The sequence below is a fragment of the Anolis sagrei genome, chromosome 2, assembly GCF_037176765.1.
Source record: "Anolis sagrei isolate rAnoSag1 chromosome 2, rAnoSag1.mat, whole genome shotgun sequence".
In the NCBI taxonomy this organism is placed as follows: Eukaryota; Metazoa; Chordata; class Lepidosauria; order Squamata; family Dactyloidae; genus Anolis; species Anolis sagrei.
The window spans coordinates 199,273,704-199,289,430 of NC_090022.1; the positions used below are offsets into that span (position 1 = coordinate 199,273,704).

Sequence of the window (15,727 nt, forward strand, 5' to 3'; positions counted from 1 at the left end):
GGCTGCTGTTTCGATATTTTTAAACCCTTCCGGGTTTAAAAATGTGTTTTGAAATCGCGTCGGATGTGGTAAAAATAACGAATTAATAACGAAATAACGAATTAACGAACGAAACCGCACAGGCCTATCCACTAGCTCACCTGGGACACTCTTACAGTGTCGCAGGGAGGTCAAAACTGTGTTCCTTTGAACCACGGATACAGAAACCCGACTCCAAACTGGTTCCATCCTTTTCCTGGGCCTATTTTAAGACTAACTGCTATGTCACTTTCTGCTGAATGGACCCCTGTGCCCCAGGATTCCACCTCATCGTGTGGAACCTCATGTGGGGACCAGAAAACCTCTTTCCATGGCCTCACACAGCAGCAATGGTTGTGCCTTTACCTCGTGAATGTGGCCCCCGACCTGGAAGCCTGCCGGATCCGAGAAGTCCCTTGTTTCAAACCGCATGCGATGGCAGTATGGGGGGGGGGGGGGGTTGGGTTTGAAACCTGCCTCCTAGCTCACGCTGAAGCAAAGAGCACAGCAGAGGGCAGAGCAGCCTTCCATAGCCTGCAGCTCGGCCCCTGTCAACCACCTCCACCAAGTCTGGCCTCCTTAATGAGAGCATTCAACACACACACCCAACTTGGATGCTTCGCTACATCGGCTATTGCTGCAAGTAATGACAGTGTGAATTAATTGTCAATATTTTCCTGAGATAGTGCTTGCAGTTCTGACGGGACTCTTGATTTTTTGCGTCTCATAGACTTAGCAGGGGGATTTGGTTAACCAGGTAAAATTCATGAGTAAACCAGGTTTTATTTAACCTGAAAAATTGGGAGGGGGGGTTGAACCCCCCTAAACCGCCCCCCCCCCCCCGGCTACAGGCCTGGGTGGATAACAGGGGGCCCTTCCACACAGCCCTATATCCCAGGATATCAAGGCAGGAAATCCTACATTATCTGAGTGTAGACTCAGGTATCAAAGCAGGTAGGAACTACCTTTGCCCGTCCTCCGTGTTAACCGGGGACAAAGAAGGGGCGAACCAACGCGCCTTAGGAATAATCGTCCGGTTATTGAGTGGCTTCGAAGCGCGGCGCGCATGCTCTTTAGCGTTCCCTCCCCCAAGAAAGGCTGGCGCCCACCACGCATGCGCTTGTCAGGGCGAGGCCCAGTTGATCAAAGGGGAGGGAGGTGTGGAGACGGAGAGCAGGCCCAGCGCGTGCGTCAGGGGAGAGGCCCCGCCCACCAATCCTGCTGCGGAGGCGCTCCTGGGTCATTCAGCGTGAGGCGCGCGCAGAGAGAGGGGTTGAGGGAGCGCGAGGCGCGGCTCTCTCTTGCTGCTCTTCTTCACAGCGGTGGTCTCGTTTCCTGAGGGAGTTGCCTCGAGCTGTACGATTGGCCATGGAGGTGCAGAAAGTAAGTCTTACGCCTGGGCGTCGTCGTGTGCGACGAAGAAGCGCTGAGGGAAGTGGGTCACTCGAAGGAGGCACCTGAGGAGGGAGGGGAGGCAAGGCCCCAGTTTGGGAAGGGAGCCTTGAGACGTTTGCCAGGTGCCTGAAGAAGGCAACAAGCCAGTCAACCCTGGGCTTTTATAGAAGGAGGCCCCACAACAACAGCAGCATTGCAAAGCCTGAAATCCCCCAAATTATATGTCACAGCATGAAGGGGAACACAATGTACCCCTCAAACAACAGCAATACCCCAGATATCTGTCTGTCTATCTTTATATCGGTTTCTATCATAGACACACCCTTTCCGAGTAGCTGTAGTCTGTGATAGAGGGGAACACTATGACAGTAATGCTCCCTCACAAACCCTTTCACTGCTAATAGCCATAGTCTGTTATGGAGAAGAACACAGCTGCAGCAATCCAGCCAGCAGTGTCTGCCCCCAAAATGTACACACCTTTTCACAGCTAGGAGTAGCTGTAGTTTGTTGTAGAGGAGAACACAGTGGGCCCTGCAGTAACAACAATGCATCCCCTTGTCGAAGGCTTTCATGGCCGGAATCACTGGGTTGTTGTAGGTTTTTTGGGCTATATGGCCATTTTATTTCGTGTCAGGGCAGCCAGTCAATTATATTACATTTCTAACAGAACAAAGCAAACAAACAGAGAAAATACAAAATGTGTGAGTTTGGTAGTTGATTAAATGTCCTTTGACCAGTATCTGGCCACTTGGAGTGCTTCTGGCCATGTTCTAGAGGAATTCTCTCCTGACGTTTTGCCTGCATCTATGGCAAGCATCCTCAGAGGTAGCACTGCCAGGCTATCAAATGCTAATCAAGGTGGTCAGTTGAAACATTCACACCTAGCTCCAGCAGACAAGAGTCCTTTGTCCCACCCTGGTCATTCCACAGATATATAAACCCTTTTTCCTAGTTCCAACAGACTTCACTACCTCTGAGGATGCTTGCCATAGATGCAGGTGAAACGTCAGGAGAGAATGCCTCTAGAACATGGCCATATAGCACCCCCCCCCCAAAAAAACCCAACAACCCAATGCATTCCCATCTAGTACATGCCCTTTTACAATAATAATAATAGTAATAATAAAACTTTATTTACATACGGGACTCAAGCCAGTTTCCAAACAACAATATCAAAACATACAGAATCACAACATGAACAAAAAATAACAGTAACAGCAACATAAGCATAAGCATTACCCAACAACGCATCAATATCAAACTAAAAAAATCCTGCCTGCTCTTCATGTCTACTTGTAAGGGCATGGAAAAGGAATGGGTCAGGACAATTAAAAAGGCTGAGTCAAGACGGATACAAATTGAAATAAGATGGGTCTGGCATCTACAATGAATAGTAGCCAAAGTCTGTTACAGAAGGGAACACAATACAAGTTGCCCTCCCATGTATAAACTATTTCACAAACAGTACTAGCTACAGGCCAAGATAGAGAGGAGCATATTGGCCCCCATAATAACAATAGGGTTTAGTCATCTCCCCCCTGCCCCCAAATGTATACACCCTCTTAGAGGTAGTAGTAATATCCATAATCTGTTATAGATGGTTTGAAACATAGTGGGCCCCACAACAGCAGCACCCTCCCAGTAGTCAGCTTTTCACAACTAGTACTGACCATGGTTTGTTATGGAGGGGAACATAGTGGGCCCCACAATGGCAGCAATACAGGCTGACTGCCCCCTTGTGCTCCCTGTATTCAGCTTTTCACAACTAGTAGTATCCATAGGCTGTTATAGATAGGTTGGGAACATAATGGGCCCCACAACGGCAACGATACTAGGTTACTAATGTCTTTGTCTCCCTGTATTCAGTTTTTCACAACTAGTAGTAACCATAGTATGTTATAGAGTGGGCACCACAACAGCAGTAATAGCGGTTGGCTGCCCCAGAATATACATGCCCTTTCACAGCAAGTAGCAGCAGCTGTAGTTTATTATAAGGAGGAACACAGTGGGCCCTGCAACAACAGCAATACAGTGTGTCCGTCCATCCATGTATTCGTCATTTCACGTCTACTAGTGGCTGTAGTACAGTGGTTATCAACCAGTGGGTCCCCAGATGTTTTGGCCTTCAACTCCTAGAAATCCTAACAGATGGTAAACTGGCTGAGATTTCTGCTGAGTAAACTGGCTGAGATTTCTGCAATTCAGCCCCTTCTCCCCTCCCCAAATGTATACATCCTTTCATGGCTAATAGTATCCATGGTGATTGTTTAAGGGCTGAATAAATACATTTATGCTGAAGAATAAATGTTATGATAGTTTTTATTTATTTTATTGTGTCAGAAGCAAATAGAGAATGCAGTTATAATATATTAAAAACCACAAACAAAGTTAAAAACTTGGCATTATGCTAAATTTCCTTTGGCCAGAAGCTGGCCACTTCAACTGCATCTGGTGTCGCTGTGAGAAGGTCCTCCATTGTGCATGTGGCAGGGCTCAGAACGCATTGTAGTGTGTGGTCTGTGGTTTGCTCTTCTCCACACTCGAATGTGGACTCCACTTTGTGGCCCCATTTCTTAAAATTGGATCTGCATCTCAAGGCATCAGAGAGCAGTCCATTCAGCCCCTTGAAGTTTCTCAAGTTGCTTCTGACATTTTTTAAAGCACCTTCCAAGTTGCCCAGTCTTCAGGAGGGAGTTTCTCTTCCGGTCTCAGCCACTGATTGAGATTCCGGGTTTTTACCTGTCACTTTTGGGCTCTCGCTTGCTGAGGTGTTCCTGCGAGTATCTCTGTAGTTCTTAGGAAGCTGTTTCTTGATTTAAGTCATTGGCATGTTGGGTGGTATCCAAACAGAGGATGGGCCGGACATGTCAATGCTTTGGTTATGATAATGATATAATTAGATTACAGATTGCGTTTTTCATTACAATTTCAGTTAAGGTGTTCTAGTTCTTAATGAACAAAGTTACAAACCTCACTTACAAGTTTCTGGTGTGGTTTTGCAACACTTCTCTATTATTTGAATCTTTATTCCTGTTAAGAGTGTATACATGTATTTTGGGAAAACGTAAACATCCCAGAATTATAAGTTGTTAAGGATATTTACAATGGGAGGGGAGCATTCTGTAGTTGCAGGCATGTTGTGGTATCTTGAAAAAATTGAGAGTGAATATGGCTTTTATAAATGCTGAAGTGACTAAATGGTGTCTTTCCTGATAGGAAAGGGAGATGTGGTTCAGAAATGTTGTCGATCAGTAGCAATAATGATCTCTTTAGTGCAATAATGAATATTGCACTTGACTACCGGAATGGCTCCAGGAATATGCCTTTGGATTGTGTGATTTTTTATTAATTGTTTTAAGATTGATATGTTTTAATTATGTGGTTTTAAAGTATATATTTTATTTATATGTATGCATGACATTGAATTGTGCCTTGTGAGCTGCCCTGAGTCCCCTTTGGGGTGAGAATATAAATGCAATAAATAAATAAATATATCAGCTGTATGGTTTTTTAAAAAATTGTAAACCTTAATTTTCATGTTCAAAGACTTTTTGTAAATCTCCCATTCTTTTGCCTGATCACTTTGTAACTTTCCTAATAAAGGTGTCATGCTGTGTCCATTTTAGTTTTCACCTATCCTAGGGTCAGTTGCTTTACTTCTAAGTAGGTCTTAATCCTCTCTTGTGGAACTCTTGATGAAATTTACTCTTGAGTAACCATGGTCAGGTTTTGAAAACCAAGCCAATTTATTTAGAAATAAGCCCCACATAATGTTAATTTTCTGAGCAGAGCTAAGCTGGCAATAATTTTTTTTTTAAAAAAATAAGAAAATAGAGCTGGATAATTTTCTTCTACCTACAGAGCAGAAAAAAAACATTTTCAGGGTGGTTAAAGAAGCAATTCATAATTAGTAGATTAGTCCTTCACTCCAGCTGATCAGTAACCCACTATTTAATTGTGAATTGCTCCTTTAGCATTCACAGAATTAGCATTTGCTGATTCATAGATTTAGCAACCTCTTATTTTCTCATAGTCAGATAACTAGAACCAGATCAGGCATCTTACAATTTACAACTTTTGGAATGTATAGTCAAAGTATTGCTGGTGTTTGGGCTTGTGTTTGATTTTAAAACAATAGAAGTAAACTTGAAACTCTGCTTTATTAATATAAATCTTTTAAGTGGAAGATAATTTTTGAACTGTTGGTCTAATTCCTTGTTCTATTGAGGAGAGATTCACCATGTGTTTCCTAAAAGGAAGAGAAGGACAGCACAGAGATCTTCAGTCTTTTCTGCCAAAGGGGTTCCTACGATAATCAGAAATATGTTTTCTGATGGCTTTTGGCGACCCCTCTGAAACCCCCTTGTGAGCCCTCCCCGAAGGGGTCCAAATCCCCAGTTTGAGAAATGCTGTTCTTGGTGCTGAATCAATTGTGAGTGGCTTGCCCTTTTGTAAAGGCCTATGAATAGCTGAGGAGAGAATGTGAAGTTTCTGGAGTAGGATGGAAGAATCTAATTTTTTAAAATATTATTTCTCACAAATGCTTAGAAGCAGGATAGAAAACAATACATCAGTTGATAACTTGACTTATCTATAAAGTAGATTAATGCAATAGGATAGTATTCCTACAGATCAAGTTGAAAATAGCTACTTCAAGGTCCTCCAATAAACCTATGATGGAAGATGAAATTTCAATCAGATACCTGCTGTCTCACTCCTCATTCTTATAACTACTATACTGACATAGACAAGTCAACTTATTAACATATTTGAATCATATTCTGTCTTTAAACATTTGTGAAAGACTGCTGATGTTGTCAGCAAGTATTAAAGCATGGGTGGGCTACTGCAATGTCTCTGGGGGCGGTTTTCTGCTTTGGAACCCCCTGTGGGTCACATAGACTGCCAAAATATCAATTAACAACAATTCAAAGTGACCAGTAGTTGACTTTGTGCGTGTGTGTGTGTTTAAGTTGATGGGGGTTGCTGGGAAATCTGAAGCATATATACCTTGAAATGTGACTGAAAGCAATGGGATTGACTTTCAGGTAAGATCTACTTTAACACAGTATATTGGTTTTGCATGGTTGCATTGACTGTAGTTGCAGAAAATATAAACAATATAAAATAGATAAAACTCTTAAGTCTGTTTGCTGTTCCCAAGTAGTATAGGCCCATTGAATCAGCTATTGGTTTACCATTAAAGAATTCTGTAAACCCATTCATTCAATCTACTCTAGTTGGGATTAGCTACTAGATTTAGGTTAGTGTGCATGAAATCCTTTTTTTGACCAGGTGAAACCAAGGTAGAGCACGTGTATTATCAACAGCTAGCTGAAGCATATAGCAGTTCTGTTTGGCATATTTAAGGAATGTTTTTTAAGTGTACAACTATAATTTTGATGTGTTGTTGAAGGCTTTCATGGCCAGAATCACAGGGTAGTTGTGAGTTCTTCGGGCTATATAGCCATGTCCCAGTAGCATTTTCTCCTGATGTTTCACCTGCATCTATGGCTAGCACCTCTGAAGATTTCAGTCACAGATGCAGGTGAAATGTCAGGAGAGAATGCTACTGGAACATACAGCCTGAAAAACTCACAGCAACCCATCTTTAATTTTGATGGCTAAGAAAATTGATTCCTGAGCATCTGTACTGCATTGACCTGCTTTGCGTTATCAGCATTTTTCTTCCTAGTAAGCAACATTACGATTGTTGAAAGAAATGAGTAAGACATAGGAGGTACTTTCAGTGTAGAAACAATAGTTTGGTAACACCTTATCTGCCATGGCCCAGTGCCGTGGAATCCTGGGAGTTGTAGTTTTGCAAGGTCTTCAGCCTTCTCTTCCTCACTAAACTACAAATCCCAGAATTGAGTCACTGCAGTTAAAGTGGTGTCGAAATGCAGTAATTCAACAGTATAGATGTTCCCTTAGACTAAACTAGTGGGAATAGAGGAAGCAATAGTAGAGACCTATGGAACATTTGATTGATGCTACATTTTATTTAGTTTTGAGTCATTCAGGTTTAAGACTGTTCCTGTTGAAAATGGGAGCAGCCATAGACTAGAAAGAGGAATGTGTAATTACCGATGTGTCAGCACTCCAGTAAATTCATTGGCTAATATTTTCTTTAACCATGTGATTGGTGAGAATAGAAAATGGATAATTTTGTGACATGATGAATTCAATATTAAATTTAAATATAAATCTTTGCTTAAAGAACTAAATAGTATTAACTTTTTTTTCTTCTTGATTGTAACTGTCTAGAAGGGTCAGTTGGGGTTAATTATTCTGTTATGTACCTTCTTTGTGTTGTAAACAAATTCTTACACTAATAATATAGGTTGTTGTTTTTGTATTGCTTGTCTGTGTGTGGTGTAGTATTTCCTTGCTACCAGTGGAATAATATCTTGCTTTGCATCATAGCAATCTAGTAATGGATTAAATGCCTGAATAAAACATGCTTTCTGTCTCCAACTCTGCTTGGGTAACAAATAATGAAGTCCATTTATGCAGAGAGATCTCAGAACTGGTGGGTATTCTTATTCTAGTCAGGTGAAAGCTAATCCTTGACAAGATGCTAATCCATTTATGCTTGAGGTTAAGCTGCAATTGTAAAAGGAATAAACAATTACCTTTATGTTATTTATTCTCTAAAACAGAAAACTTCGAAGGGTTGTTTTCTCATGGTGGTACAGATTTTCCAAATGTGAAAGAAGCATGTATTAATAGGTAAAGAAAGATTCTGGAGCTACATGAGTCTTCTACATCATTAAACTCGGGTATTGTGGGGAAACAACTATATATAGCTGTGTAGCATAGATTTGAGAGAGTTGTGTCATGCAGTGAGGGACACCAGTATATATGTAATCCTAAATCCCTTTAAAGCTGGTGTTTGTATGTGAATATGCTATCATGATAAAGTAGGACAAAATGCTAGGGAACAGAAGAGGCACTCATCAATAATTCAATATGTTCTTCTTCTTCTTCTTCTTCTTCTTATTAGCTGTATTTATTTATTTTAGAACATGTACCTCTGGCAGAAGTAGCATACTGCTATCACATTCTTGTAAGCAGTTACATATTATCAATTGAAAAAAAGAAAGAAGCATGTTTAATCGAAGTGTTTCTTTTTAGATATTATTTAAACTCGGTAGTTTAGGCCTATCAGGTTTTTTTTCTGAATTCTAATGAAAAACAGAGATCAACCAAACTCTGATTTTTTTTTTTTTTTGGTAAGACATTGTGAGTATGAATATAGACTATCTATGAATACTGATTTAATAGCACCAAACTTTGTATCTATTGTTGCTAATGTGTATGAAAATTTCAGCTGTTTATTTCAGTTATATACAAGGGATGTCATGTTACATAGATTTTTGGAGGAATTCCTAGCAGCATGCATAAATAACTTTTACTGATAATAACAGCTTTGTTCTAAAATTTGAAAGAATCCAGAAAGTATATGTTTTATTCATACCCCACCTTTCTCCCAACATGGGACCTGAGGCAGTGATGTTAATGAATAAAGCTTTCCATCTGTCTTCCACGAAACAATCTCACCTTCTATTAAGTTGTTTAAAACATCCTTCTTTAATGTTAAAGTAGTTCGTAAAATGTGATTAGCCAATTTAAAAGTAATAATATTCCTGTATTTGTAAGGTGGTGCCCGTTTAAAAGTAATAATATTCCTGTATTAGTCTTACCTACACTTTCAACCCCAGAAAACCCTGTAATCGGTTTGCTTTAGGCCGGGTGACCATAAGTCGGCTCATGATTTGGAAGCACACAACAACAAACCTATACTAACCTTTGTAAATGCATCTTGAACATTATTGAATCTGTACTCATGTTTGCTTTCAGTTTTTAATAACTTCATGCTCTAGTATAACAAGCTTCCTTCTCTGTCTTTGTCGAGAAGTGGGAAGTGGAAAATAGCACAGAATGGTATGTGTGAGTTTTAGGAGTGGCTATATATTGAACTGTCCTGGCACCTTTCAGATAGAAATCTTTGCCCTCAAATCAGTTATTGCCTCTTGGCACAAAAAGGGCTTCCACCTAGTAGCACTAAATGTGCTCTAATCAAAATGAGGGAAGATTTTTCTGACTTAAACAAAATGACAGTTATATTTATAGGATCCAAGGGTTAGCTGGAGGCCATCACACACATTGCTCACTAGGGGTCTGACTGGTGGTAAAAGTAGTCTGCCAACCCAAACTGAGGCGAAAATGATACCAGCAGCAGTTCTGCACAGGCACAGCATATAAAGACTGAAACTGGATGGGCTGTGGGAAAATATTGTTTAAGACGAGGAAATGTTAAATACAGTAGAGCAGAGTGGATCAGTTTTAATTTTTAACAAAGACTCTGATTTAGTAAATGTTGGAATTTTGGATATAAACGTATATTTGTTCTTAACTGCCATTGATTCGACTTATGAATGAAAAATCTCAATGCATTCACACTGTAGAATTAATGCAGTTTGCCACCGTCTTAACTGCCATAGCTCAATACTATGGAATGGAAGGAGCCCCCGGTGGCGCAGTGGGTTAAACCCCTGTGCCGGCAGGACTGAAGACCGACAGGTCACAGGTTCGAATCTGGGGAGAGCGCGGATGAGCTCCTTCTATCAGCTCCAGCTCTCCATGTGGGGAGAGAAGCCTCCCAAAAGAATGGTAAAAACATCAAAACATCCAGGCGTACCTTGGGCAACGTCTTTGCAGATGGCCAATTCTCTCACACAAGAAGTGACTTGCAGTTTCTCAAGTCACTCCTGACACAACAAAAAAAAAAGTACTATGGATTTGTGAGATTTGTAGTTTGGTGAGGCACAAGCACTCTTTGGCAAAGAAGGTTAAATATTTTGTAAAAATACATCTCCTAAGATCCCATAGCATTGATCCATGGCAGTTAAAATGGTATCAAACTCTATTTATTCTAGAGTTTATATGCATCCAAAGTCACCCTTTTGTCAACAGCCTTGTGTGGATCTTGCTGGCCCATAGCTGTGGTTTCCTTGATTGAGTGAAATGCAGTCATTTCTTTTCCTACTTCCTTCTACTTTATCAAGTATTCAAATGAGTTGTGAATGTTAGCCCTCTGTTTTCTGAACTTTATTGGTTTGTCTGCCAGATAAATTGCATTTCGGGAGGCTTTTCCATGCAAATGAAGACTCAGTAAAATAACTCTTGAAATATGTATGTTTATATTATTCACCAAACATAGATATTTGTTTTTTCTTCATGAAAAGAAACTTCTCAGACATTTTAAAACATGACAGAACTATTTGACAGGGCTAATCTTTTGATATTATATGTGGTCTATCTTAACCATCAACTTGGTTTTTAAAAAATGAAGTTGAGTTGATATGATTTTAGGGATAATCTACATCTGATTGTGTAGAAAGCAACACTTAGGTAGGAGTCCATACACAACATCCAATATTAACTTTTTCTTCATGCTCTTTTGATCTATTTCAGAGGTTCTCCCAAACCCCAGACCAGATTAAGAGAAAGGGTTGCAGATTAAAGTCAAAGTCTGATTGATCTGCTTGGTGAAGGATACCATTGTATATAATATACAAATCCAAATATGAAAGATTTGACTGGAGAACTTAGAGATGCCGTGTTACCTTGGTGGGCATTTTGCCATTGGATACCAGGATGATTTGTAAAAAATCATCAAGGATTTTGACTTTCAGTTTAACTACAGCACAGGAGGAAGGAAGAATAAAAATACATCAGATAAAATATTATTGGTTTAAATGTTTTAAAATGTTTTGATGTATTTTATAATTTTATTTAAAATGCTCATTTTAATTGTATATTGTTTTTCATGGCATTGAATAGTTGCCTGTGTGTAAAGCCACATTGAGTCCCCTCAGGAGTTTAGAAAAGTGGGGTAGAAATGTCATCAATCAATCAATCAATAATAAAATTTTGCTATAATAAATCATGAAAATGTTATCAGTAAGACTAATATTTTAATATAGATTAAACTTTAATTGATATTGTGTTTCTTGTCTCCAAATGTATCCATTTTGACTTTCTTATATCCTTCATAAAGTTGCAAGTGGTATTATATGCATTCAAGTCTTGCAGATGAGAAAAAAATGCTATATACTTGTTTGCCATCATAGTTCTGTGTGACCCCAGCTGTGTAGTCAAATTAATTAGTAATGGCTAACTGGAAGGCTAAGATGTTGTGTATGAAAAGGAGTACATAATGCACTTTTTTTTTTCTAATTCTAGGAAGCTCTGCAAAGGATTATTTCTACATTGGCACACAAAAATGATGAAATCCAAAATTTCATTGAAACCCTAAATCACACTCTAAAAGGTGTACAGGTATGTTGTAAAGATTAGTATTTTACATAAATATGCTATTCTTAATTGGTGCTAATTTCAAACAAAGTCTAATGGCCAAACTACCCACGCATATCAATTCATTTGCATATTTATCTCAATTGCATATAAAGAGGAGAAAAAGGTTTCAAATTTTCATATCAAAAAATGAGTATGTGTTGGGGGAGTTGAATACATTCTTGATTTTCCATATGATCTGTCATCCTGAGGAGGCTTTTTCTGCCTGTTCATAGGGGAAAAGCAGGCAATGGTTGACATGGCTGCAGTATGGCCCGGCTGCTTTTAAACTGTAAAGAACTAATAATATACTTTATTTATATTCCACCCTATCTCCCCGAGGGGACTCAGGGCGGATTATAGTACACATATACAGCAAACCTTCAGTGCCGTTATACAATTAACAAAGACAGACAGTACTTAAACACGGGGGGGGGGGGGGGGGTTGCTCTATCTTCCATGCCGAGGAGCTTTGTTGTCCTTAGACGCCCTCCTGATCGAATCACCATATGTCTGCATGGGCACCTTTTATTACTTCCCCACCAAAGCAGTAGCTATCTACTGACATGCTGTTTTTGAACTGCTAAGTGAACAGAAGCTGGGCTGACGGTTGGGAACTCACCCCAACCCGGGCTTGAACTGTTGACCTTTTGATCAGCAAGACTTTCTGCAGCGGTTTAACCTGCTGTGCTAAAGCCTGTCTGTGCTAAAGCCTAGCTGTGCTAATTAGCATCCCAGTGTTTGGGGGACATATGATAAATATTTATATGAGGCAAATTGAAGCATTTTTTAAAGTATTGTCTGAATATGAATCTGGTCCTATGTGTCCATTTCTTTGTAAGCATACACAGAACTATTCATGTATGGCAGAAGCAAACTCTACTAGCCCAATTGATAAGTAGTAAATATCTCTCATTTGTATTGGGGCCAGACTCAGTAAAGCCTGATATCAAGTCGTACGTGTTTATGTACATGTCAGCATTAACTTGTGGTACAATACCGGGTACTGTTATTAATACATTTTGTAGTGCAGTTCTTATGCAACTAAGTTTATATTTGCAGGCTAATTCTTCCAGTGTAATTGCTGAGCTGGATGAAGAGTTTGATAGCTTATATTCAATACTTGATGAAATGAAGGAGAGCATGACAACTAGTATCAAGCAGGAACATGCTCATAAAACCCAAGAACTTCAGGTAATCAGTTGCATGATAATTTCATTATAAAGTTGGCATGGTGGTAGTATAATGAAATCTTTACTAATACAAGTAATGGTTTTAATAAGCAGAGTGATTGCTTTCGAATTGCAACACGTCCACTTTTCTGAAAGTTTATCTAAACATTCCATTTGCTTTACAATTGTCTAAGCATTTCTTGCTGTGCTTCTAAGGGTAAATTATGAAATTTACTTGCATGTTCAGCCATTTCTGTTAAGAAAATAAAATCTGAATTGAAAAGCAAAGACAGCAGTTTGGCAGAACATCTGAAGAGCAAAAATTGAAGTCTTAGAAACTTGCACAGTATTTAAAATGGGTTCTAAAATAAGCTTGAAAAGTTCTGCAGCTAGTACTTTTTTGTTTTGTTTGGATTCATTCAGTTGATATTAATTTTTAACAGTCCTTTCCCCCCTTCTAGGGTACCATATTTTGTTTGTTTATAAAATGATAATCAAGCAAAAGAGTTACTATTTCCAAAGGCGTTTCAAGCATTGTTAAATCATGATTGGGTTTCTGTTAGTTAGTACTGCTTAACACAGCACAATTGTAAATGTATGGATTTAGATGAAACAAGAACTTTCAGATGTGTGTTATATAAATTCCAATAACATTCAGTGAAAATGTACTGAGTACTCCTTCATGTATGACTCTATGTATTAAACTCAAAGCTTTATTTCTGCTGTCATTCTGCTGGTCATATTTTGTCCTATGTAACTTACATAATAAAGGCCTGTCAATATCAAGTAGGATAGTAGAAATTTGTAACCATGTCTTTAGTCACTTTAGTACATTTCTTGTACTTTTGTGGCAGATGTGGGACAACTGTCATTTATTTATCCGAGAAGATGGAAGATAATTACTAGTAATCAAAGTATGTATTGCTAGAACCTAATTTTTATTATATGTAGTCTCTTCAGTCCAGTTGTCTTGCATTATCTCCAGAAATAAATGTAGGAATATATTAAAATAACAACATGAACATTCTTATGTTGGATAATCTGAAGTCTTTTGACTATGGTTTTACTTTGGGCTATGCATATGTAAAATCCCTATGTCGGCACATGAGTAAAATGAAATTGCTGCTAGTAAGCTTGGATAGTGTGGACAATTCAGAGTCACACACATAAAACGTCATTGTTTTATCTAGACTTTCTTACTTCACCATCAACTCGGAGCCAGTCGTCATGCTCAGATGTTGATAGGTGTTGGCTGCAGTCTAGGTACCCCTCCCATTTTACTAATCAGAGGGGGATGGTGAAAAAGTATGATGAAACTATAAATGTTCAAAAACCGATATCCATTCAAGTTTTAGGTTATTTTACTCCACAATAATGTATTTAAATCAAACTTTTAACAAAAAATTAACCAGTGTCTTCAAGCATTAACAGAAAATAATCTGTAATATTATTTGTTTCATACCTGCTGTGACCAAGGCTAAAATCTCAGAGGCAGAGTTTGCAATTTGCCATCACCTGTTCACTTTCTTCAGACTTGGAAAATGAGTCCAGGTTATATTGTAAATGCTAGCGACCCTTGACGAGAGCAGGAGATCTATGTATGCTCCCTATTCCAGGAGCATTTTGAACTAGAAATACCATTATACAAGAAGTTTGGTGTGTGTGTGAGAGAAGGCAGCATAGGATTCCTGAGGGATTTGAAGCACAAGTTTTATTTTCAGTTGTACTCATTCCCAGTTTTTAGGTACAACTGCAAAAAAATGATGGCTAACTTAAAGTTGTAATTAGCTTGGTTAAAAGAGATTTTTAAAGACTGTCCTCTTCTATATCAGCTGATTTATGCTTTGAGAGCTGATCAAGAAGCTGTTCTGGATATCTTAAACTGGTGGAAATGTATGTCTTTACCCAGTATTTTTGGCCAATGTTGGTATTGGCTGATTTAAATGGAACTTCGAAGGACCCATCCTATGGTGAGTTATAGTCTGGGTTCTATAGATGCTCAAGACTTCTCACATATCTTTTTTTAGAACAACTCTACAGCTATCTGGTGGCCGTATAGAGGTGATGCTTATGTCAGTGCAACAAAAGTGTATTGAATAGACCTATCACAAATAGGTCTACTCAGTGTATACTCGGATAGTATACTCAGTGAAACCCCTTATGAGCATTTTTCTGGCAGCATTTGTAGATCCTCAAGCAAAAAAGTTTGTATCATGTGCTACCTTATGCTTTTTCCTGGAGATGCCTAGTACCTTCCCAGTGTATGCTCTCTGCCACTGAACTGCGGCCTCTCACCATACATATTTCTGAACAAAACATATAATTGAAAAGGTAGCAGTTTAAAATGAGTTTTCTAAACCTTGTACAAGTTTTTATAATTAAGTATTCTGTTTCCCTTCCACTAGAATCAACTTAGCCAATGTAGTAGTTCCCTCGAAAACTCTGAAGAATTGCTAGAATTTGCTACACGGTCACTGGATATAAAGGACACTGAAGAATTTTCAAAGGTATAAAAATTGCGCGATGTGAGTAAGAAAGAGAAATGTTACCTAATAGCATGGCATCTGTCTACAACTAATTTGAAATGAATAAGACTACGTTGTAAAAAAAAACTTCAGGAATTGGGGTGAATCTCTTTAGCTTTAAATTTTACATGTTATTTCACATGTATACAGTAGAGCTGCTTTGGGAAAACAATTACCTATATAATTTTGTAGTCAAGATTAACCTGTGTCAACATAAAATAAAATCTGTAGAGCTGTAAAGACTGAGTGGTAAAG

The 15,727-nt window shown here is 38.9% G+C and overlaps 1 protein-coding gene across 3 annotated transcripts in view; it reads left to right on the forward strand.

The window, feature by feature from the left end:
- The first annotated feature begins 1,184 nt into the window (after positions 1–1,184).
- FSD1L (fibronectin type III and SPRY domain containing 1 like) overlaps positions 1,185–15,727 on the forward strand; it is a 40,164-nt gene continuing 25,621 nt past the window's right edge. For 2 of the 3 annotated variants that reach the window (XM_060762564.2, XM_060762565.2), the window contains exons 1-4: positions 1,185–1,401; positions 11,665–11,760; positions 12,838–12,969; positions 15,353–15,454. In XM_060762564.2, coding sequence (XP_060618547.2) covers positions 1,387–1,401; positions 11,665–11,760; positions 12,838–12,969; positions 15,353–15,454 — 345 coding nt within the window. In that variant the 5' untranslated portion in view covers positions 1,185–1,386. The remainder of the gene's footprint in view (positions 1,402–11,664; positions 11,761–12,837; positions 12,970–15,352; positions 15,455–15,727) is intronic. The other variant, XM_060762566.2, reaches the window with a different exon arrangement.